General features: G+C 34.6%; 1 protein-coding gene and 1 pseudogene across 3 annotated transcripts; both read left to right on the forward strand.

Annotated features, from left to right (window-relative positions):
- Window positions 1-772: 772 nt before the first annotated feature.
- LOC18429201 (non-specific phospholipase C4) lies at window positions 773-9,038 on the forward strand. 2 transcript variants are annotated; one of them, XM_006838492.4, is made up of 5 exons: window positions 773-1,352; window positions 1,442-1,713; window positions 5,744-5,976; window positions 7,810-7,983; window positions 8,510-9,038. In XM_006838492.4, the coding sequence occupies exons 1-5, from the start codon at window positions 828-830 to the stop codon at window positions 8,851-8,853; spliced, it is 1,548 nt and encodes a 515-aa protein (XP_006838555.1). In that variant the 5' UTR covers window positions 773-827; the 3' UTR covers window positions 8,854-9,038. The 2 variants fall into 2 exon arrangements, with proteins under 2 accessions (XP_006838555.1, XP_011621515.1); XM_011623213.3 differs by lacking the exon at window positions 7,810-7,983.
- A 968-nt stretch (window positions 9,039-10,006) lies between these two features.
- LOC105420278 (non-specific phospholipase C3-like) lies at window positions 10,007-24,332 on the forward strand (annotated as a pseudogene). The gene is made up of 6 exons (XR_016050999.1): window positions 10,007-10,027; window positions 11,252-11,821; window positions 13,274-13,545; window positions 19,394-19,625; window positions 19,756-19,929; window positions 20,574-24,332. The product of XR_016050999.1 is annotated as a non-specific phospholipase C3-like (transcript).
- Window positions 24,333-24,991: the final 659 nt, after the last annotated feature.

A 24,991-nucleotide genomic window follows, 5' to 3' on the forward strand; every position in this document is an offset into this window, starting at 1 on the left:
TCTCTTCGCCTCATCCGGGATTCTCTCCAACCACTCTTGTTATCCTCATCTGGGCTTGGATAAGGAAAGGGAGTCCTCGGCCAATACAAATGTTTTGCTCAACCATCAAGTTACACGACGTTGTAACAACCAACTACTTAGCCTTCCGTGCAAGCCTTAAACGTGGCCATATCCAAGAATATGCCTCTTGCGCCAACCCAAACACCCCAGGGATTAAACCTACCCCCTATAACTCCTTCTCTATCAAATGGACTCTCCACTGGACCTTGGAGAAAAAGGAATTCAGAAAATAATATTCATATTTTTTTGAAAAATAAAAACTCCAAATTAGCTCAGTATCGTGGTTGATATTATCGAATCTCAAAATTTTGGGTAAAAATAATGCCTTTAAAATGTATTTCAGAGGGAGACCGCGCAAAAATAAGTGAGTCGGCCAAACTCACCAAATACTTTAGTGGTGATCCATTTGTTATATATGAATCCGGTTTCTATGCGGCCTCTTATTAACTCTATTTTTGAGATGGGTTTTAAGTCTTAATTTTTGAAGACGTATAATCTCTAAACGCAGAAATCATGAATATGAATAAATAAATAAATTTTTAAAACCAAAAATAATAATTACAGAAAGAAAAACATTTTCACCGTTAGTTTCACCTACTTGCATCAATCTTTAAATGGATGCTTTACACTGCTGGAACGCATATGTAGAAATGCAATCCAGCCTGCATGAAACAACTTTCCTATATATAATACATTTCTGCAGATCCAAACATGTCACGCTACTTGAAAAGCAGAGTTGATACGGGATTGGAGCAGGAACCGGCAATATGCCATCGGCATCCGCTACTTCGCCCATCAAAACCGTGGTGGTTTTGGTCCAGGAGAACCGCTCCTTCGACCATATGCTGGGATGGATGAAGTCTATCAATCCGGAGATCGATGGGGTCACCGGCAAAGAATGGAACCCACTATCGACTTCCGACCCCAATTCCGGCCGTGTGTATTTCGGCAACAATTCGGAGTACGTGAACCCTGATCCCGGACACTCGTTCCAGGCCGTCAGAGAGCAAATATTTGGGGTAAATGCAGAAATTCCTAGTGACTTTTCCGGTGATCCACCCATGAATGGGTTTGCACAACAAGCTGAGTCCGAACAGAAGAACATGTCACAGACTGTGATGAATGGCTTCAAGCCAGAGGCAGTGCCAATTTACAAGTCACTAGTGTCGGAATTTGCGGTTTTTGATCGGTGGTTTGCTTCGGTTCCGGCATCGACCCAGCCGAACAGGCTTTATGTGCACTCTGCTACATCACATGGGGCCATGAGTAACGACTCGAAGAAGCTCTTACAGGTATGGTGATAAATAATACTGTATCTCTTTTATAACCACTCTTTTTCCACCGTTAATAAGAAAAAAGTATGGACCATGGGTGGGTACAGGGTTTCCCTCAAAAGACCATTTTCGAGTCCTTGGATGAGGCCGGTTACACATTCAGGATATATTATCAGTATCCCCCTTCCACTTTCTTCTATAAGAATTTGAGAAAGCTCAAGTACGTCGGCAATTTCCGGCCATTCGATTTGGAGTTCAAGAGAGATTGTGAGCAGGGGAAACTCGCGAACTATGTGGTTATAGAGCAGCGTTGGTTTGATCTGAAGATCTTACATGGCAACGATGATCATCCTTCTCATGATGTGTCCGAGGGCCAAAGGTACTTGACACGCTTTCCTGCTCTCTATCACTCACTTTCCTGCTCTCTCTCACTTATATATTTGAGGCGTGTCGCTCTCTACTTTCATATACTTGAGGCGTGTCGTTATCTAGCCATGATATTTTTTTGCATCTGAGTTCTCTCTCTGAGCTGAAGCCCTTCTTACCTGTGATCTGTGCGGGTTTGGGCTTGTTTAATGCAGTCTTTTAGTGTTTTTTTTTTTTTTCTTTGCTTTTTTTAATACAATCAGACTATTTACTTTGGGTTTGGGAGCCGTTTGTATAGTGCCTGAGCTCTATACAATCAAATTAGAGCCTATCTTTTTCGAGAAATGTGATTTCAATATTGAAAATATTTGTGATATTTTTAAAATATATTTTTATAGTTATTTATAAATTTTAAAGCTTCAAAAATAGTACAGATCAACGTATCTATGAAAACTTGAAAATTATCAGTCCAAAAATACGTTACAAAATACACTATTTTCAAAACTTACAACCCATGTCCGTGCATCTTGATGTCGAGATGATCAATTTGAAGATATTTGGGTATCAAAATAACCTTTTCTAATTAAATTTTTGAGGTAGGCTCAAATTTGATTGTTTAGAGCCTCAGCTCAATATAAACTTTTCCTGTTTACTTTTGATATATACTTTTGATATAATTAAGTCGCGATCATTATTGATTGTTGGATCTGAAAATATGATGGATATGAAATAAGCAATCCGGTGGTTGAGGATGTGTAATTGATTGGATATAAAATCCAAAATAAAACTTCTCTAATGTTGTGGTATAATCTAATCTATTGGATTTCACATATATTAACTAAAAATGAATGTGTCCTCTTTGTATCAAAAGTAAATAGTATAACCCTAATACAACTACCACTTTAAGGCTAGTTTCCAAATAGGGCCAGTTTCCAAATAGGGCTCAGCACAATCAAAGTAAAGCGCAGCTCCAAACTCCATCAAAAGATGTAGATCTAGCTCTATAAACACTCATGAAAGATGTAGATCTAGCTCCATAAACACTTATGATAGTCTGAAAGTAGATGTTTCAAATACGTGTTACAAGATTCTCTATTCTAAGACTTCAAATAATTTTTTCTTATTTCATATCAATTTGAGGGTTATTCAATGTCGAAACAACCCTTTTCCATAACTTCAATAGTGGAAAAGTTGACAAAGAAGCTTTCTTTTGCGTCACTCTACTACACCATTCAGATTTTCACCTCATACAACTCGTCGTTTCGAATAAGATTTTTTTTTGGGAAATATTCTTTACCTCCTATTTATTGTTTTCATATCTAATTAGAATTAAAAATTCAAAGTATATCTTCTAAACCACATACTAACTTTACCCATTTTTAATTATTTTTTTAGGCCTAATAAATATAAAAAAGAACATTCATTCTAAACCCTTCCTCTCTCTATGTGATATATTCCTTCAAATTTATCTCTCTCTCTCTAACACTCATTCTCTTTGTCTTTCTAGTGGGGAAAAAAGAGACACGACGGGAGAGAGTAGGAAAATAGGTAGAGAGAGATTTAAGAAAAAATCATGTGAATAGAGAAAGGATGTCCTTTAGAAAGGATATATCTTTTTTATATTTGTTTGGAGCAAAAAAATAAGTTTAAAGGGGATAAAGTTAGCTTATAGGGTTAAAAGATATAAAACTTAGAATTTTTATGACCCAATATATGTTTTAAAACATTGAGTATATGGAGATAATAAAACTTAAAAATGGAGAGTATAGAGATACTTTCTCTTCTTTTTTTTTCTCATTCGAGAATCTCCTCCCTTCTTTCACTCAGTCTTAAAGAGTAACTAGGACCAATTTAGTTACATTTTATTGCTATACGGCTCTATTGGCATATTGAAAACACCGAAAGGGAATTATATATTACAATTGTTTTATTTCCTAATCTTTAAAAGTATGTTATATCTTAAAGCAACTGGAATATTTTGAATTTTAGAGCCAAATTAGATTTCATGATTGATCACAACTGGAGGAGGCTCTAACTTTTATGTCTCACTTTTCTTTATTCCCAAATCTTTTTTATTCCTTTGTATAGCATCAGTTCGGATTCGACCAAGACAACTTAGAAGAAGCACCAGAGCATATTAAATGTCTTTCTAAATAAAGAAAAGGAAAAGTGTATCATGCGATTGGGGGACACAATTCTACATTTTTACAACCAACCATCTTAAAGATCAATGTAAAGTAGTCCTTCATCAAAAATAAGAAAAAAAAATTTATTCTTCAAGAAACTTTATTTTCTGCATATTAGTAATCTCCATATTAGATATTATATAGTCCTAAAAAATTGGCTTTAAAATTCATCTTAAAAATGGATCATAAAGTGAGGACTTATATCTACATATGAGCCAGTGGACTCATAAAAACCATGTCGTATAGAATATTATCTCTTGAGAGATAATTAAATATCAGGAATTACTATGCTTACCACTCCCTTTTTGAGGAAAATTATGTACCCACAGAAAAATTTTCCAATACTACGTCATGCTCCGAAATTTTTTTTCCAATTTTACAATGAGGCCTTATCTTTTCGTTTTTTTATATTTCTTACTTTGCCGAAACCTTATACAAAGTTACAAACCATACCCACATTCGTATGGACCCAGGTGGGTTCACATTCACAGCCTTATTGTCACACCTACGCAACATGGGGCCATCCCCTGCCTACAAGAGACAAGGCAAAAAAATATACAAACAAGTGGTGGGTATCCCCCACGTGATCAGTACCAGTACAGATTTTTGCGAAAATGTAAGAATGGCGCAGTACTTTTACTACACTGCCTTCACATCACACAACAGCCATCAGCGTTTGTATAGTATACACAGGCCCATTGGTATAGCAATACACACCATGAGATTACAACACCTTTTTTTTTTTTTTTAATTAAAGCCATTTCTTTGATTAAGAACTCTAAATTATAGGAAGTTTTTAAAAATGTCCTTTATTTTAATGTTGGGGGAGATGGGGTTAGGTCAAAAGTCAATTTTTGCGGATTTTTTAAAGGAAATGTATATAATTAAACCATTTACTTTTGGTACAAGAAAATATAACTGTTATTGGTCGCTAGACTTATTTATTGGTCATTAGACTTGAAATCAAGTAGTTGAGAATGTGTCATTAATTAGGCAATGTCCAAAACAAAGTTTCTCAAATATTATGGCACACTGCAATCCATAAAATATCAAATCCAATGTTAAGAATAATTGTGACCTCCTTATACAAAAAGTAAATGTTTTCATATTATACAATCCATTTATTAAATATAAAATATTTTCTTCCTTCTTTTTAGAAAAATATGAAATAAATGGTCAAACTAGCTTACAAAATCATTAAGGTGATCAAATTATCCCATTTGATACAAAGAATATTTACCTTTAAAACCTTATTTCACTCGGGTACATCCTCAAAAAAGCTAAGAATAACAAAAGTGTCCTTATTCAAGATTGAGAATAGTGAATAGTTTGGGGCATTTTAGTAATTTAGCTTAACTTATGTTGTCCCCCTAATCTTTTGGAGTTAGCAACACCGAACAAGGGTTTACAATCAAAAAGTGAATACTGTGTACCTAACTTTGAACAACTAAGGGTATTAACATCATTTTACAATTTTCTATTTTCTATGACTGAACAATCAAGAGTATTTTTATCATTTGATTCAAGGCCATTTAAGTGGGTCCTGAGTCAATTATAACCAGGGGTATTAACATCATTTTACATATATCTATCTTTTTGTATCTAATTTCATGCTTTATGCTGGTTTGGATAGACTTCTTCACTGTAAAATGAAAAGCTTAGCAGCTGATGTTAGCAATATTGCATCTCAAGTTCGAATTCTAACACTGAATTAGTAAAAAAAACCTTAAATAGGGCCACAAAAATTCTCTTCTAGACAAAACACAAGTATTATGCTCCTTATATTTGCATTAGAGAAGTGGAAAAAGGTAGTACTGAGATTGTGATGTTGTTCTTTTGGTGTTAAATGAAAAAAAGGTTTGTGAAGGAGGTGTACGAGGCACTGAGGAAGAGCCCTCAATGGAACGAGATGGTATTCATTATCACATACGATGAGCATGGGGGCTTCTATGATCACGTACCCACCCCCATAAGAGGGGTTCCGAACCCTGATGGTTTAATTGGGGGGGAACCCTACAATTTCAAATTCGACAGGCTTGGTGTTCGTGTACCCGCCATTGTCATCTCCCCATGGATTGAAAAGGGCACAGGTAGGTGCTATCTCCCAATGTTCGAAAAATATCTATGGTTGAAACGGAATGGCATTGGTCCATATTAGGGCTGAGAATAGGTCGGATCGGGCCTGGATCCACCAGGATCTAGATTCGAATCCAAAAAGTTTACATAGGCTCTATATCTGGATCCAGACCCTATCAGATCTAGTAAAATAACTTTATATCTATAAAATAATATATAGCAAAAACCTACTATACAATATATATTCAAAAAACACTATACAATATATATTTATGTAGGATCCAGTTGTACCCTAATCTGATCTGAATTACTATTTAGATCAAAGATTTGGATCCGGATCCGACCCATCGAATCCAAATCTTGGACCCACACCTAGATCTAGATCGGGTCAAAATTTGGGTTCTGGGTAGGATCAGTAAATTCTCAGCCCTAGCCTGTATCTGCTTTACAACCGCCAAAAATGGAGAAAAATTGGCGTTTAACAAATAAATAAAAAAAGAAAATTTATTAAAATATACCTAGTTTATCAAGTAGTTAATATTTTACCCTTTTTCAAATATTCCAACTCATGATTATGTGTATTTTGATAGGCATTTTGATATTAAATCAAAAAAGGGTAAAGTGCTTAGTTGTTCATTTCTTAAGTGCATTTTGATAATTTTCCCAAAAAAAAAAAGGCGTGAAGGAGAGAAAGGCAACATAACAAATAGATAAGGTAGTAGAGAAATATTTAAAAAAAGGCATCGTTTATATAAGGGAACAACTTTATTTGTAGAAGTAAGGTCGTGGTGTTCTATACTGTCCAACTAAAATAGATAGTATAGACAACAACAATGTTATTTATACAAATAAAACTGCCGCCTTATATAAAATTCTCCATTTAAAAAATGTATTGCGTTATAAAAAACATGTACTTTATTTTTTTGGCTAGTTCAGCTAAAGAAAATCAAAATGGTAGCATTGAAATCACCATTCTTTTTAAATGGACCAGCCATGCACCCCGGCACTTTGGTTGCCAAATTAAAAGGAAAAGTATAGCATGCGTCAAGGGACGCTCTTCTACATGCCGTGGACGCAGCTAGCATCCATAATAAAGATGAATGTTAAAAGTTCACCAAAAGCTATAAATCAACGGTTTAAAAGAATACATCAAAAATTGTTATTTTTACTTTTAAAATTAACTTTTTAATATTCATGTTCATAATGGTATAGATTATCAACCCTAAATTATTTGGATCCAAAACCTATCTCTAATAGGGATTTCAGATGGAGGACTCATATGAATAGATTAGTCGGCCGACTCATAGAAACCTTATACAAATTAATATAATAATGGTCTATTTTCACTTTTTTCAAATTTCCACATTTCCATTTCTCCTTTTCCTAGGTTTCCATTCGAACCCTGGTCTGTACCATTGTGACAACATTTTCTAAAGGTTGCGGTTTGTATAGAGCCAAGGCCCTTAACAATCAAATTAAAGCATACCTTTAAATAATATTGAGAAATGTAGTTTCAACACTGAAAATATTTGTGATAGCCTTAAAATATATTTTTATATTTAATTATAAATTTAAATATTAAAAAATAATGTAGATCGAGCAGATCTATGAAAACTTAAAAATCTTGAAAATTGACGGTCCAAAAATGTGATACAAGATGCACTATTTCCAAAACTTGAAATCTATTTATTTTTCACGTCCATGCATCTTGATGTCGAGATGATCAATTTGAGGATATTTGGGCATCAAAACAATAACTTCTAGTGAAGTTCTTTATTGTTTAGAGCCCCGGCTCTATATAAACTTTTTGTTTTTCTAAATCTTGATTGTTTTTACTATGGTCGCAGTTGTGCATAGGCCTTCAGGGCCATACCCTACTTCAGAATATGAACATTCTTCCATCCCTGCAACTGTGAAGAAGATATTCAATCTCAAGGATTTCCTCACTAAGAGAGATGCTTGGGCCGGAACCTTCGAACATATTCTCCACACCCGAACCACTCCAAGAACTGATTGCCCTGGTAATGTTTCACACTTTATGATCCATGAAATTTACCACCCAACAGTGCATCTTTAAAGAAAAGAAGATAATCAATATAAGAATATTCTCAAGCAAAAATGACCAATGAAGACATTCTAGTCTCAAATTTACACCCTGCAATTCAAAACCTTGACCGAAATGCTCCATCCAACTAATGCTACACATTTGACATGTTACTGTGTGTGCCTGTGCACCTCCAATGATACAAGTTCTTGTGATGAATCTGAGAATTTTAATGTATCAGCTGTAAATATAGTCATGGATTCATGGAGTGCATCAGATGAAGCATGTTAACATGCTGCCTCTGTGTGCAAGTGTACCTGTAATGCAAAAATGTATGTATGTATGTGGTATATTACGAAATTAACGATTATGAATCCGAAAATGGCAGGGAATGATCCTAAGATTTCATTTCATTCCATCAACCATCCATTAAGGTAAATGCATATTCATAGTGAATTGCATATTTATTGTCATATTTCTCATCTGCAGTTAATTTTTTGCAGTTACCCTTCATGAGCCACAAAAAACACAGAAGTCTAAACCAAATGAACATGCAAAACTGAGTGAGTTTCAAGGGGATCTGGTTCAATTGGCAGCCCAACTAAATGGAGACCATCATAAAGACGCATACCCTGATGAAATGGTGGAGAATATGACAGTGAAGGAGGCTGCGAAATACGTGCAAGATGCATTAGCAACGTTCTTGGGAGCTTGCGAAGAAGCCCGGAAAAATGGAATGGATGAATCAGAGATCGTTCTCTTATCCTTACTCAAAGAACCAACTTCCAAGTCCTTCTTTCACAAGTGGTTTTCTTGTCTTGCTTGCAACACCTCTCAGCAGAGTTGATTCAAAATAATTGAATTCTATTATTGTTAACTAAAGAGCCTGGACTTAATTGGTTAGTGCTTGACGATTGGCAATGCTATGTTCTAGTCAATTCCTACCAAGGGTAGGGGCCCTCTCCCCTGCTTACTCACCCCAAAAGAAAAAAAGGTCTCTATAATTAAACAAAATTTATGCTTTTATGTGAATGAATCCTGTTTATCCTCTTGTGATGTGTTTCCTGTGACACATCAAGCTAATTCATATTCAATTGTTATTGCCAAAGTGAGGTAACTTCTTAAGTATATCTACACACCTTTGATATTTCACAAAAAAAAAGCAAGAAAAAAGTTTCCCAAAAGAGATATATAAATAAGGCAAATCTGCAGAGAAATGAGAAAAGAAAAGAAGAGAAAAAATGTTCTACATTTTCTTAACAGGTTTCTCTAAGCTTATAGTTTCCTTTTTTTTGCAACTTATAGCATTTACAGATTGATATGCATATTTTCCTTTTATAATTGCATAACACTTAGAAAAAGTTTACTATAAAATTATTTGAACTTGGAGAAAAAACAAAGGAAAATTATCTTCACTTAGGGCAATACGTGACGGGAATAAAAGGAAGGTGGCAGTGGATGCCAAGTATGGAGCTTAGGGGAATTAAAATTGTTTAAAAATGAGTAGAATTATCAGTTTCAACTAGTGTTTGAAAAATTGCCGTTCATGATCAAAATCGCCCGATTTAGATATGATATTGTCCAAAACGATCCGAATCCAATCATATATCAGGATTTGGAAAAACCGGGTTTTCTATATTATCTTAATATAAAATTTATTTTTTTAATATAAATTTATTACACGTGCCACCACTACCTGCAGTACCCACCATTTATATTATTTTAATGTATATTTCTTCCATAAGTACCAACCAACCACCATAACGAGCACATAGCATTTCTTGAGAGGCTAAGAGATCGAGTTTTATATGGCTTTAATCATTGGTTGTGGGACTATTCGTGCTTGCTTTTCAAGTACATAAAGGGCTAAGGGCTAAGGGCTAAGAGTGAGGGTATAAAGGCTTAGTTGGACTAAGGCAATAACAAGGAAAAGCTACAAAATAGTTTTCTTTCTCTAGCTAGTTCTTCTACTTCATGCCATTTTTTTTTTTGTCACAACAATGAACATCGATTGGATTGTGGCAAACAAGCTACTTTTTAATTTTTAAAATTTTTATTGTATTTATTTTTTTCTATTTTTTAGGGTAATTTTTTTTATATTTTAATATCATAACATTAAAATTTATAGGGGGTTTTATTTTTTTAATCCTACGAAATGGAATTACTTGACCAAAAAAAAAGAAAGAAATGGAATCGATTTCTAATAATTTTCAAATCATATTTATTATAATATTATAATTAATAATTATATAGGCACCCAAACAGGAAAATAATGTCTCAATATTCATCTATTTTTACAAAGTAATGAGAATACATACTGCATCACTTCTAATTTCTTTTAGAAACTAAAAGAACACTATTTTTAAATATTAATAATGATTTTTTTTAAATATTTTGAGACAAAATTTGCCAATTTGGCCTATTCTCCTAATTTATTGTTAAATTTTTAGATTTTTAAATTAGATGATATTATAAGACAAATTTCCAATTTATTTTTATTTGTATAGTAAAATAATTATAAAATAATAAAATACATACCAATAATTCTAATTTCAATGTATAATATTGTCTTTAGTTAGATTTTAATAAATATTTGATGAGAATCTTCATATAAGGAATGAACATCTCAATATTCGCATATTGTCATGAAAGTTAATAATATAGTACTCCCATTTCTTATTGGATTATTAAAAAAAAAATTTATAATGAATTTTAATAAAATTTTTGGATTTTTTTAAGACTTAATCCTACCGATTCGGCCGATTCCAGATCTGGATCGTCGATTCACCGATTTGGATGGATTTTTTTAGGTGCTCAATCCGGGACACCGATCCATTTTTTAAACCACTGGTTTCAACACATTAGAGGTATTACTAATACAAGTTGTATATAATTATTGTTTTCAAATAATGACATAAAACTTCAAATTAGCTCATCTTTGAAGAAGTAAAAACTAAAAAAGGGAAGCTTTGCCCACACGAAGTAGAAAAGGCATGTCTTTGACTAGTTCAATGTTCTGATCCACCACCATGTTAAAAATAATAATCGACTTAGGATTAGATCAAGTAGCAAGAATTAACTTGCAATATGCTTAAGCAGCCATTAATTAATTTGCAATAAGCTTGAGAAACAGTATTTATTTATTTATTTTTATTTTTTTGAGATTAAGTTTAAAAATTATAATAATTAACTTGCTAGACTAGGGAACTTGTATATAAAACCCACCAAACAACCTTCATTGATAGAAAACCACCCTAAAACAGGAACCACTCGCAACAGTGGCGGCAAATACCACCTCTTCTCCCATCAAAACCGTAGTGGTTATGGTTATGGTTATGGTGCAGGAAAACCGCTCCTTCGACCACATGCTTGGATGTATGAAGTCTATCGATCCGGAAATCAATGGTGTCACAGGCGAAGAATGGAACCCCATTTCGACTTCTGATCCCAATTCTGGTCGGATTTTTTTTGGCAGCAATTCGGAATATGTGTGCCAGGATCCTGGACACTCGTTCCAGGCCATTAGAGAGCAAATGTTTGGTATCAACAGAGAAATTCCGAGTGACTTTTCCGGTGATCCACCTATGAATGGTTTCGCGCAACATGCTGAGTCCGAACAGAAGAACATGTCACAGCCTGTGATTAATGGCCTCAAGCCGGAAGCAGTGCCGGTTTACAAGTCAGTAGTGTCGGAATTTGCAGTTTTCGATCGGTGGTTTGCTTCGGTTCCTACATCAACACAGCCGAACCGGGTTTTTGTGCACTTGGCCACGTCACATGGCGCCATGAGCAAAGATTCAAAGACAATCACGCAGGCATGGTTACAAATATATCTAGTGTTTAACATTTTTAGATGTGCAGGGCATTCTGTTTTTTTTTTTTTTTTCAAATTAAGTGGATAATGCAGGCCCTACCCATATTTTGAAATAGTTTTAAGAGTAGTTCTTTAAAGATGTTATTGGGGTAGTAGAAGTGGAAATGAAAACTACAACATGATGACTAGGATGTATGGTGCTACTACAACGACCAAGCCCTTTTCTTTTATTGGGATCTTATTAGTTCTTATAATTTGAATCACAAAAATAAATTTGAACTTATATAAAAGTATAAGACTATAAATAGGCTCAAGTTAGATTTTGAAATCATCAACAAAGTAACCATTTACTTTTCGTACAAGGAAATCACATTCACTCTTGTCCACATTTTAAATCAGATTCATTTACTTTTAGTACAAGGAGGTCAGAATCACTATTATTTATCATATTTTAAATCGGATGGTTGTGAGTGTGTCATTGACTAGACTCAAAGTTTAAATTAAAAAAAAAACGAACTTTATGAGATACCCAAAGCCATCCAATTTGACATCTAAGGGCATGAGTGATTGTGACCTCCTTGTAACAATGGTAAACACTCTTTCTTTTGTTTTTTTGTAAATCCGCAATGATAAATAGTCTCATAATATACAATCCCTTTTTTTAAATATTGTTATACTTTTAAGGAATTTATAGTATTAAATTTATGCTATGGGTAGACATATGTACAAGAAACTAAGCGTCACAATTGTAAAAATATCATTTAAGGGGTTGAAACCATTACAAATTCACTAAAGGGGTCCAAACAATCTCAAATAACATTTAACAGGATACTTTTGTACTTTCATTTTATATAGGTGACTCCAAAAAAAAATTAAAAATTTGCAAAATTTGGAAAGATGACCAATGATGGGCCTTTGATTTGATGGTAGCAGGGTTTCCCTCAAGAGACCATATTTGAGTCATTGGGGTCTAATTTCACATTCAAGTTATATTACCAGCGGTACCGAGACCACTCGGACTAGGCCAAATAACTCGGCCTCGTTTTATGGGCGACACAAGTTTTGGGCAAGTAGGGTGTTTGCAAAGTTTGTTATATTAAATGTGAAATTTAAGTCACATGGATTCATCGCGACACATATTTCAGTGTGGTAAGGGTTCGAAACTCACAAGAAAACATCATTTTCTAAAGACCGTTACGACCATCATTTTATCTTTTTACATGATATACATTGTTTGAGTAAAAAAGTTGGTCACTACATTATATAAACCATATTTTTGTTTTTATTTTTTTCAAAAAAATTGACCTGGACTTGGACGAGTTACTCGAACTTGTTCAAGTAACTCGCCCTAACCAAAACTCAAATACCTTGGCTGAGTCGACTTTCTGAACACTGATAGCCAGCATCCACCAGCACTTCTCTAGATAAATTTCTAGCATATTGTTAGTTGCAGGGTTTTCCTCAAAAGGCCATATTTGAGTCACTGGAGGAGTCCAATTTCACATTCAGGATATATTACCAGCACCCACTAGCTACACTCTATTTTAGGAATTTGAGAAAGATCAAGTACGCCTGTAATTTCAGATCATTCGATTTAGAGTTCAAAATAGATTGCGAAGGGGGGCAGCTAGCGAATTATGTGGTCATAGAGCAGCGTTGGTTTAATTTGAAGATCTTCCGCAGCAACGATGATCACCCTCCCCATGATGTATCTGTGGGCCAAAGGTGCATACAGGCATGTTTATATATATATATATATATATATATATATATATATATATAAAGAGAGAGAGATCATCTTCATGTTTTTGCAGATGTCAGCTTGCTAGCTAGCAACTACAGTAAAGATCCAATGGTCCAGATTGAATATGGGATGAATACATTCGCAACCATTAGATCGGCTCAAATTCAATATGGGCTATTGGCTTATACTATTCCATCGACCAGTGGGCTCATATGATTTTTTCCCTATATATAGATGTATATAATGAGAAGTATAGACATGTAAAATTTCATAGATATCCTAAAAACATTAGACAAATTGAAGACTTTACTATCCAAAGTGACAATTAGTTATAGCTAGTTAACGTGCATGTTTATGTATTTGATCTCGGTCTCTCTCTGCGAAAAAAAAATATATTGAATGAGAAGTATGAATACACAAAATTTTATAAGCATCTAGACAAATTGAAGACTTTATTCTCTAGTTAAATACTTGTAGCCATATAATTATGTTTAGTACCAACAATTTGTAACTTGGAAGTGAGGGATATCCTCATTTAGTGTTTTAAATTAGGATTTAGTTTTATAAGGACTAGGCCTTATGAAAATCAAGTAAAACCTCACCTCCAATCCTCGTCTGGAAAGCACTGTGGGCATCAAAAATTTCCATCATGTATTTACAATCAATTTCCAAGACGGATTATGAAACTTGAAGCTCAAAAAATGGTATATATCAAAATTAAAAATAAAATAAAAATAAAAATAAAAAAGGTGCAAAGCTTGTGGATCTGTGAACACTTGTTTTTATGGTGAAATGGATGGTAGAGGTAATGAAATAAAATATACACTATTTTTATAATTTGATATCCTAATTATTTTTCACAACTATATGTTTAAAGCCAAGATGATCAATTTAAAGATTTTTCGACACCAGAAGTGCAATTTCTAGGAGTTTTATAGTGGTGCTTTAGTTATTTTGATTGGGTTGCAGGCCTATCAAAATATTTTCCTTTAAATTATAGATTTAGAACTTAGAGCCCTGAAATAAACCCTTGGGAATCGGTGAGATTCGGCAGTTCTGAAAGTTTTTAACTCCAGTCACAAAAGGATACTGATTCCAAGTAGATCAACGGAGTCTGAATGAAACTCGGCAAGTTTTGAATCACTAGCCCTTGGTGTAACATAGACCGTAAACTGCTAGTACACCATATGTTTTTCCTAAAATAATTAGAAAAAGTCAATTTTAGTTTAATTTGATCTAAAATCGGATGTGGCTTGACCTCTTTAGGATAGTTAGTTCATGCTATGTTCTTCTAAAGGGTCATATTACCCCAATAATTTAAACCTATTTTCAAGTGTCCACAAGGAAACATATAGTTTTTTTTTATTGGGTTATATTAGGGTACTCATACATATGAATATTTGTTTAATGGACTAAACATTTTTGGATAATCATTGCCTCTTGCTTTATAATACAAATTTTTTTGAGAAACGACATTTTTTTTTATTAAGAGAGGTGGAATAGATATTTTTACAAAAAATTAATAGCATTTTACTAGCGGTTAATAAGCAATCATTGATCCATGCGTATGATGTCACATTTCATGCGATGATGTAATCCTCTATTATAATTAATAAATACTTCTCTTTCTATAAAAAATTTCTACTTTACCTCCAATTAATTACCTAAAATAGCCCTAAACAAAATTTGCCCCACTGCCGAAAAAAAAGTACTATTTTATTACGTGTTTCCAAATACCAATATCTCAATCTAGCTTACATAATAGAAAAAATATCTCCCCATATAAGTTAGACAACTAGATATTGGCATTTAACATTGACATCTCACTAATTCACCATAGAAATATTGGTATTTATGAATACCAATGACCTTCCCAGGGTATTTAGAGTAAGAGATTTGGAGTTCACAATCACCAATATTACATGTAGCTAGTATTTTCTAAGAGCTACTGTGATTTTATTGGAGGGCAGAATTGAAAATTACCTCTACATCAACATAAGATCCTTTATTATGTCTATTGTGATGGGATTTTTGAAACTATGACAAAGTGATGGGTGAAATGTGATATGGTGAACCTCTTTGGTACAATTTGGTATCCTTATAGCATAAATATATAAATGTTAAATATTTAATATATTACCAATACTTAGTATATTGATTATTTAATATTTGAAATTTTCAATAACGCTTTATTAAGAAAAATTATACATTTTACCCTCTCCTTTAATGATAAAAATTTCTAACTTAAGCAAAAGAAAAACCAAAACCAAAATCTTTACCTGGGTCTGACCTAGGTTGGCTCCGGGTCAACCAACCATGACCCAGATTGACCAGATCAGCCATGTTGAGATCGGGTTTGGGTATATTCGAACCTGTAAGTGGATCACATCCAGGTAGGAGAAATTTGGACCAACCAGGTCTGAGTACCCCGCAAGCTACAACAAGGTCAGGGTCAACCCATCTCATCCCTGGCATGTTTGCAGCACCAAAGGTGAGGCCATTGTTTCCTTCATACCTACCATTTATTGATAAACCCAAGCAGCTCTAGGCTAAAAGAGTAATAGAGCCCTTTTCAATCCATCATCTCTTTCTTTCTTTTTTCCTTCTGGTGCGCAGTTGGCATACGGATGCATCCGTAGGTGTAGAGGTAAGGGGCACCTTCAAATTTTATTATGGTATATAATTTTGATGTAAAAAGTTCTTAAGATTATCTCAAAATCTATTTTTATATCTAATTATAAAATTTTAAATTTAAAAAATGGTTAAAATCAAGTAGATATATAAACATATGAAAATCTTGAAAATGGACGGTGTAGATAATATGTTGTAAAATGTATTATTTTTTAGACTTAAAATCTTTTTATTTTTCATAGTCATACATCTCAATATCGAGATGATCAATCAAAGGGTTTTTCAACATTAAAACTACTTTTTCCGATGGATTTTTGAGGGGCATCCGTAGTTCTACATTATAAGGCATCCTTATATAAACTTTTTCCTTAGAATTCTCCAAACAGTTAAGGTGCCAAGCACGTGCTCTAGATTGATAAGTTTGAAGTCAGATTGTCGAAAACCTAGCAACTTGAGCTAGGGTTTTAGCAAAGAAGAAAGACAAGCGAGATCCAAAAATTAGACAGATTAAAAAATCAAATATAAAAGAATGAGCACTTGCCGCTCTAAGGTTTTGAATTGTCTGTAACATGATCATTCATTATATTTGAATACATCCTTGATAAGAAACCCCTAAACAAGACCTAATCATAACCATGCATCTAATATAATCATGGTCATTTATTATAAAATACTTTAAGTGAATAAAAGAATCTAGAAATTACTACTTATGCCCCTAAGTTAATAAAATGACTCAAGAAATAAATAAAACACATAAAATGATCGGCTCAGCAACTAATTTGGCCTTCTATGGTTCATCTTGTAAACTTTAAGTTTGTCTCTTTTACCTAGATACTTGCAGAGCAGTATTCTGGATTACATCAGCCCCCCCTCCCTCAAAAGAATTCGCCCTCAAACTCAATGGTTCATTGTCGGAGGTATCACCACGATATAAAATAAGATGCTTGACATTAAAAACATTAGATGTGCAAATATAGCTTAATTGCTTTAACTAATAGGCATTTGCATTGACTTTCTTCAAATTTTTGAATGGTCTCCTACCTTGATGAGACTTAAGATCAAAACGTATCATTTTATTTCATTCCCCATAAACATCGGATTAACCACGTTTTGGGCCCACTGGGAACTGTTATACTTGTATTACATAAGCACAACACTTGGTCCAGAACACATCGGATGATACTCTACCATGAATTTTGAAGCGGCTCAAGATTAATGATGCATTACCCCTATGACTTCCTCAATTCACACAAAGTGATTAGATATAGCGGTTGTCCACTCAAACCAAAATAATGGTTAAAGTTGAACACTAACATCAGGAATCACAGAAGCAACCATTTGATGGCCACCTTTTATTTTGAATTCACTAGCAAAAAACTCAAAGGCAAATATCACCAGACCCTTGGGGCGCACCTCACATGATACTCCATATTTCGGTAAAACTCTAAGAAGAAGAACATCATCATTACCTCTATCAACATTATCATTTTTCTCAGTAATTCCTTCAAGGACAAATAAATTAGTTATCCCCATCATCTTAGGAGCAAGTTTGTCACTATCACCCAGGTCTTCATCAAGCATTCGTAGGATTCCCTCCAAGGGTAAGATCTTCTTCTTGATCCTCTTCGATGATTGGATCACCATGCAAGTTGTGATCATCTACTTCTACTTTTTTCTCAACACTTAAATCTTCATCCAGCTACTTATCAAAGACTGGTGGTGAGTTCCAGTCGACAACATGATAATCTTTAGAACCATAAGATGAGAACAAAGTTTCTCCATGGTTGTCCTCAAATAGAGTACCATAACACCTGCTCAAGTCATCATCAATTTTGTGTCTAGTTCCATGACACTATGCACTGAACTCTTGACTAGGATCACAACATGAATCTTACCCAAGTGACACCAACATGGTCACCGCCTCATCTACCTCAATCTCATCTTCCCGAGACAGAAAATCCATCTGCACCAAACATAGGGCTAGGTTTTCGACTAATCACCTCACATCTGTAATCCCTTCTCGCGAACTACCATCAAATGCTTTTAAGGTTGCCACTTTTCCTCTACATGGAGGCATGATTGTTGATCTAGGGCACAAAAATTGAACGCTACAATACTGTGCTACAATACCATCTGTACTAATCTTCGGGCTCTGATACTAACCTGGCACAGACCTAGTAGCTTTAGCTATGGTTTTAACAAAGAAGAGGATAGGAAGATCCAAAATTATAGAGATTAAATAACGAAAGATAAAAAAAGGAGCACGTGTTTCTCTAGAGTTTTGAATAAAGTTCATAACATGATCATGCATTATGTTTGAGTACATCATTATGTAAAAATATCGTAAAAAATAGTTAATCTTGGCCGTCCATCAAATATAATCATGACCATTTATTATAACAAACTTTATGTGAATAAAAAACATAAACGATTATAGAAATTACGACCTATGCCCTTAAGTTAATAAAATGACCCCATAAATAAATAAAAGACATAAAAGGATAGACTCAATGACTAATTTGCCCTTTTATGGTTCCTCTTATAAATTGTAAGGATTGTATACAAAGAGACTATTTTTCTTTTGTACATGTAGGTCACAATCATTCTTGTCCCTTAAATTTCAAAATGGGTGATTGTAAGAGTGTCAATGAATTGACATAAAACAAAATTCTTGGAATTTGTGACTCACCCAAGCCATCCAATGTGAAATTTAATAAGTAAGAATGATTGTGACGTCCATATACAAAAGATAAATGGTCTCTTTGTAGACAATCCCTAAACTTTATGCTTGGCTCTCTTATCTAGATACTCGAAAGCAGTATTCTAGGCTGCATCACAAATTGAGCATGCAACATTATAGCCTAGTGAGTATCCAACAAGCATTGTGAAGTGGATATTAAACTAGTGGAGAGACTATACGTGGGGTCTTTCTCACCACTAAGGTCCGACCTTATTCTTCCAATTCAACATCCATCATGCAGTTCTTGTTCGATGGTGGATGTCAAAACAGATGATCTACGATATGGTCCCCAAGTGAGCACAGTGTTGTCCCTTGTGCATCTTATTATACTCTTTCTTACAAAGCCACAACCTATATATATCATAGACAAATTCGGCTCTTTCTATTTGCCTTTTCAAAATGGTGAGGAACGTTCTAATATGATTGTGGTGTTTGTTTTTGTATTCAATGAGATAAAGGTTTGTGAAGAAAGTGTATGAGGCTCTGAGGAAGAGTCCACAATGGAATGACCTGGTCTTTATTATTGTTTATGATGAGCATGGGGGCTTCTACGATCATGTCCCGATGCCCATAAGAGGGTCCCAAACCCCGATGGTCTAGTGGGGCAAGAGCCCTACAATTTCAAATTTGATCGTCTAGGCGTGCAGTTCCCTGCAATTGTTATTTCGCCATGGATTGAGAAGGGCACGGGTAATCTCTATCTCTAGCACACACACATGCAGTCACAACATGCTTAGATACACTCTCAAATGGAGGACTAAAACTTGAGAGGAAATATCACTTATTACAATAAGCTATGTGAATGTTATTTTCTTTGTAGTTGTGTATAGGCCTTCAGGGCCATACCCCACTTCAGAATATGGGCATTCTTCCATCCCTGCAACTGTGAAGAAGCTGTTCAACCTCAAGGATTTTCTCACAAAGAGAGATGCATGGGCTGGAACTTTTGAACACATCCTTCACACCAGAACCACTCCAAGAACAGATTGCCCAGGTAATGTTTCACCCATCCCAAGCAAGCTAATCCATGTTTTCTGTGTGCCTATGCTCTGAGTGTGCATAATCAATAGCCCATGTCATGTTTCTTGCTTTTTTACCAACAGCCTTTTTTATTTTTATTTTTCCAATGTCTTGTGTGTATGTCGATTCATGTTCATACACATCTATGAATTTGCATTGCATGAAAATATTTGTGCATGTAGTCATAAAATGTACAAGTTGTTGTGCCCATACTGCAGTGTATGTTTATGTTTTTTCTTTCCCCTGTAATTCAATAGTGGGAATAGAACTTCAGACGTCAAGTTGTGTAAATGTATGTATAGTCTATCTCAATCTATGAGTGTATATATGTACGTACATGTATATATGTATGTGTATATGTACAGGTAATTGTATACATGCATTTATCTAAAAATGTCTGTTGTATGTGTATTAAGTTGTGTGTGTTTGTATTTACGTATGTGTTACATGAGAACGTGTGCAAGTATGAGCACATTGCAAAAATGACAATCATGAAAATGGTCATGCTGAGGAGAAATCGTGCCATCCATGATGCATGCAAGTCATATATTCCTAGGAACAGTAAATTGGTATATGCAAACTATCTACGACTTCTAATCTGCAAAAGCATTTCCACAGTCACACTTCCGGAACCACAAAAATCGCAAAAGATGGAACCAAATGTAAAAGGTAAACTGAGTGAGTTTCAAAGGGAACTGGTTCAGTTGGCTGCTCAACTAAATGGGAACCATAATAAAGACATCTATCCAGACAAATTAGTAGAGAATATGAATATTAAAGAGGCCGCACAATACGTTCACTGCATTCCTTAAAGCATGCGAGAATGCCAGGGAAAATGGAATGGATGAATCAGAAATCCCAGTCTTATCCTTCCTCAAGGAACAATCTTCCAAGAACTTGATGCACAAGTGCGTTTCTTGTCTACTTTGCAACCCTTCGAAGTAAATTTGCCTCAAGGATCAGTGAATCGAAATGTTGTTAGTTAAATCATATGCTCTCATATTCATGAAGCACCTTCATCCCTATGTAAGCCATGGGCATGTTTGATAACAGGAACTTGCTTCCCGGAACTTGGAAGTTACTTGTTACTGTACATGTTTTCTGTTTGATAAAAAAAAGGAAGTTAAATATGAGAACTTCATACTACTGTAGAAGTTCGCCTCTTTAAGTTTAAAAAAACTTCCATCCTTTTGGACGGAACTTAAAAATAGAAGTTTGTCTGGAACTTTTTGTCCCGATAAAGTGAGCCTCTCCGCTTATATAAGTTCATTGAATAGTACCCATGCGAAAGCTTATAGTAGAGAAAGAAAGTCCATTTTTAGTGAGAGAAAGAGAACGACTCCCATCGTTTCTACAATTTATGGAACAAAAGCTCATTCAAAGTCCGCCATTTTTTTGAAGCTCCAAGCTCAGATTTCTTCGCCATAACCTTTGTTCCAAAGGTTACAGGTCAATTTCTTGTCCTTTCGGTTATGAAATTTATACCTTAAAACTTTCACTTTTGAAATTTGAGTGCAGTTGATCGTTTTCAGCAATATCAGTGAGATCAATGGGATGTTCGAGTAATATTTCTGTGTATTTTCCTATTGGGTAACTGATGAGAAGATCCAAACTCTCCCTGTTTGTTTGCTCTGCAAATTAGTAGCACAAAGTTCTTTAGCTCTGATTAATCAAAAGAAAAGAAAAGGAAAGAAAAGGGAAATGTTAGGTCCAATGACCCTGAGAATCAAGAGCTCCAGTATTTTTAAAATCTTTCAGTTTTTTGTTCGATCATGTGTTTCTTTCACAAACATGGAGTCTAGGTTACGCACGACTCTGTACACAATTTCTAGGGTTTTGGGATCACTTGGGAATTGAGGAGCAGTGATTTTGATTGTTGTTAGTGCTTATATAATGATTTTGTATTGTGCGAATCTCTTATATTTCTTTAATTTTTCAAGTTTAGGTCTTATTCATTTCATTGGAAGAATCCAAACGTTCATTTAGTTGTAGGATGTGATAGATTTTAACTGAAATTATTCTTTACAAGCAATGATTAAAAGCTGTGACAGACTATTATACTTTATATTTGTCTACTGACACAAAAAATTGAAGTAATGAAGTGAATTTCGATGTCCTAAGTTTTATGATTTTTTTAAAGTTCTTGGAATCTAGCTATATGGTTTTCCGCAGAGAGCATCCGTGGTTTCTTGTATGTGTTTTACATTCTTTTGCAAACTATGTTTTATAGGGGATTAGATTTTATGAAATTGGCAGAGGTTGACTCAAAGAGAATAAATGGTATACTTCCATGACCGCAATATCCATGTGTATGCGTGGTTGAGGTATTCTAAGCAACTATTCTTTGTAGTGGTAAGCCACTGGTGGCAATGTGTGTCTATGTATTTTTTACCTATCTCACTGGGGCAATTAAGATCTTTATTATAGAATATAATGTAAAATGAAAGAGAAATATATCTTTCAAACAAAAAGTATGCAAGAGACATGTAGAGAGATTTTCCTTGATAACAATAGTATCCTTCTCTTTGTCTAGCTAGATCCCTAATGCGATATTGTGTATCCTTAGAAGCCAATTTTTCTCATATGTTGAAGGCCATGACATAAACAAGTATGCTACGGGGACAATCTAGTGTACTTTGATTCATATACTCAAATGTTTGGAGGAAGCAACACAGAGAAGAGTTGTACCACTGAAGAATTGCATGTTTACGATGATTTGCCTTGGAACCTTACTTAACATTCCAGGAGGTTATCAAACATAAAAACCCAGAACTTCTTTAACATTCCAGCAGATTATCAAACACAAAAATCCAGAACTTCAGATTTAACTTCCGGTTATCAAACATGCCCGATTTATGAGATCTATGCATGTATTATGTCCATACTGACAAATTTCTTTAATAGGAATTTCTCAACAGCATAATTTCAAAGGATATTAGTTCATCCCGAAAATGAGAAACTAGAAAAAAGGGGGGGGAAAAGGAAAATATTTTTTCTACATTTTTATAATTATAAGTTTATATGAATTTATATTTTTAGCTTAATATATAAATTTACGATACTTTGCTCTAAAAATTTTGAAATATTTAAGCATAAGTCTATTATTTGAAAAGCATTTGGAAATTCGAAAAAGAGGATAAGAGTGAAAGACTTTTCATTATTAAGGAAAGATATCTCAAGATTTTTGGAAAAAATGGTCTCACCAAGGTTACGGTTTTGGCCTATCCGAACTGTTTGTCAAAACTACCGGGCTCCCCACTTTGACCGTCTGTAGTCTGGACATATTGTCTCAAAAAAACTTTCCAAATAATATACTTTGATGAATTTTCAAGAAATTCCAAGGACATCATCATTGTTTTCACGGATTTTTTTTACATTTCGATTATTCGTAAAATGTTGTACTAAGTTGGCCAAACAAATTAAAGGCCTTAAGAGTAAGACCCCAATATTATACTGGAAGCAGTCTAACAAATGTTTGGATGATTATACCTCAAATTTCCTTTTACACACACACATGCACTCATGCAATCACACCACGCAGCATGCAGATATATGTATATGCATGTGTGTCTGTATCAACCGCTAGTTCTTGTCAGTTTACCTTCCAGCATAAAAGACAGAAATGAATCAGTTCTTCTGTCCACTGTAATCCCTTTTCCAAGTAATTTGCATCAAGTCATAAGAAGCCACAAAATCTATTCTATTAATCAATAGCAACAGCTACAGCAATACCACGTGTTAAGAATTCTCCATTTTCTTTGTTTTATTAGAGAAGAAGGTAAATGTTGTTTTATTAATAAAAAAAGAAACATAATATACAATCTGTAATGAGAGATGCCATGATGATAACCCACAAGTAAAGAACAAAAAGGGAAACAGAAAAAGAAGCACACCCCACTTCCTTTTAGCCGATGCATCAACAATTTCATATTTTGTTGCTAAGCATTCTTTACCAGGAAACACAGCATAGCGACATACATAAATTTTTCTCCCCACGATGAGAGGTGGAAGAAGCTTCCTGAGGATCTCGCTGTTGATTGAAATAAAGTTCACCATAACCCGGTATGATGCCAATTAGTCGGCCAAGGGTTACACTGCTATTATCTCGAAAGAAGGATCTCGTGGACTGCAAAACAGGGACAAAAGCAGGGAATATGCAAATGCACAAAGAGAGAGAGAGAGAGAGAGAGAGAGAGAGAGAGAGAGAGAGAGGGCACCTGTGTATCAAGGTCTGACGATGATAGGGAAGAGAAGCTCACTGAGCCCAAATTGAAAGAGCCTGGATCGTCTGCTGCAATGTTAAAGGTTTCCATCACCCTGAGTCTCAAATTCAAACTTTCTAGGCCAAGGGGCCAGCCACTTGGCATCCTGTCAACCTAAGAGCATGTTAAGACATTAATGCAAACAAGCGCTAAGTGTAGATAAATAGGAAAGCAGTAAACCATTGGTGCACATATGGATAGACATTTGTGCACATACATGGGAAGATTAACGAATGGATATCCAATTTTCCTGTGCTGCATAATTCATAATTTCACACTTGAAAACCACCCAGAGGTAAAGGCCGATTTCTCACAGAAAAAGAAGCACTTCAATGCACAACAAATAAGTCTACTGAAAATCGCCATAGTACCAATTTCCAACTGCCCCAAATTACGGTGAATTTTCCATCATTTGGAGGGACTTATTTCACTAGAACATGGAATATGATTACGTCACATGCACAGAAGTTCCATTTGAAACAAAGGCAACTCGTAACATTTGCATATGTGCATATTTACACTTGGATACAACTGTCAATTCGATCCTTTACATTGAGTTTGAGAAGATAACTCTCTAAAATCCACATAATTTCCTATGTTTTAATCCATCTTCAAATGGAACTTGTGAGTTTTGAAACCTGAATTTCATGGAGAAAAGTATCCCTTTTGACATTGCATAAAAGTCAACCATTCAGATAAGCCCTTTTAAGCCCTACAGCCTATTGTTGCTGTTGTTTCTCAATTCAAAATCAACCAGCTGTTTGCCTTTTGCTG

Source organism: Amborella trichopoda, chromosome 3 (genome assembly GCF_054954075.1).
Source record: "Amborella trichopoda isolate Santa Cruz 75 chromosome 3, AtrichopodaSantaCruz75HAP2 v2.0, whole genome shotgun sequence".
Lineage (NCBI taxonomy): Eukaryota > Viridiplantae > Streptophyta > Magnoliopsida > Amborellales > Amborellaceae > Amborella > Amborella trichopoda.

Excerpts from the sequence above, each read along its gene's own strand:
- LOC18429201 (XM_006838492.4), top strand. The coding sequence starts at position 828 with ATGCCATCGGCATCCGCTACTTCGCCCATCAAAACCGTGGTGGTTTTG. Across the intron at positions 1,353-1,441 it reads ACTCGAAGAAGCTCTTACAG|GGTTTCCCTCAAAAGACCAT; the intron begins GTATGGTGATAA and ends GGGTGGGTACAG. Across the intron at positions 7,984-8,509 it reads TCCAAGAACTGATTGCCCTG|TTACCCTTCATGAGCCACAA; the intron begins GTAATGTTTCAC and ends AATTTTTTGCAG.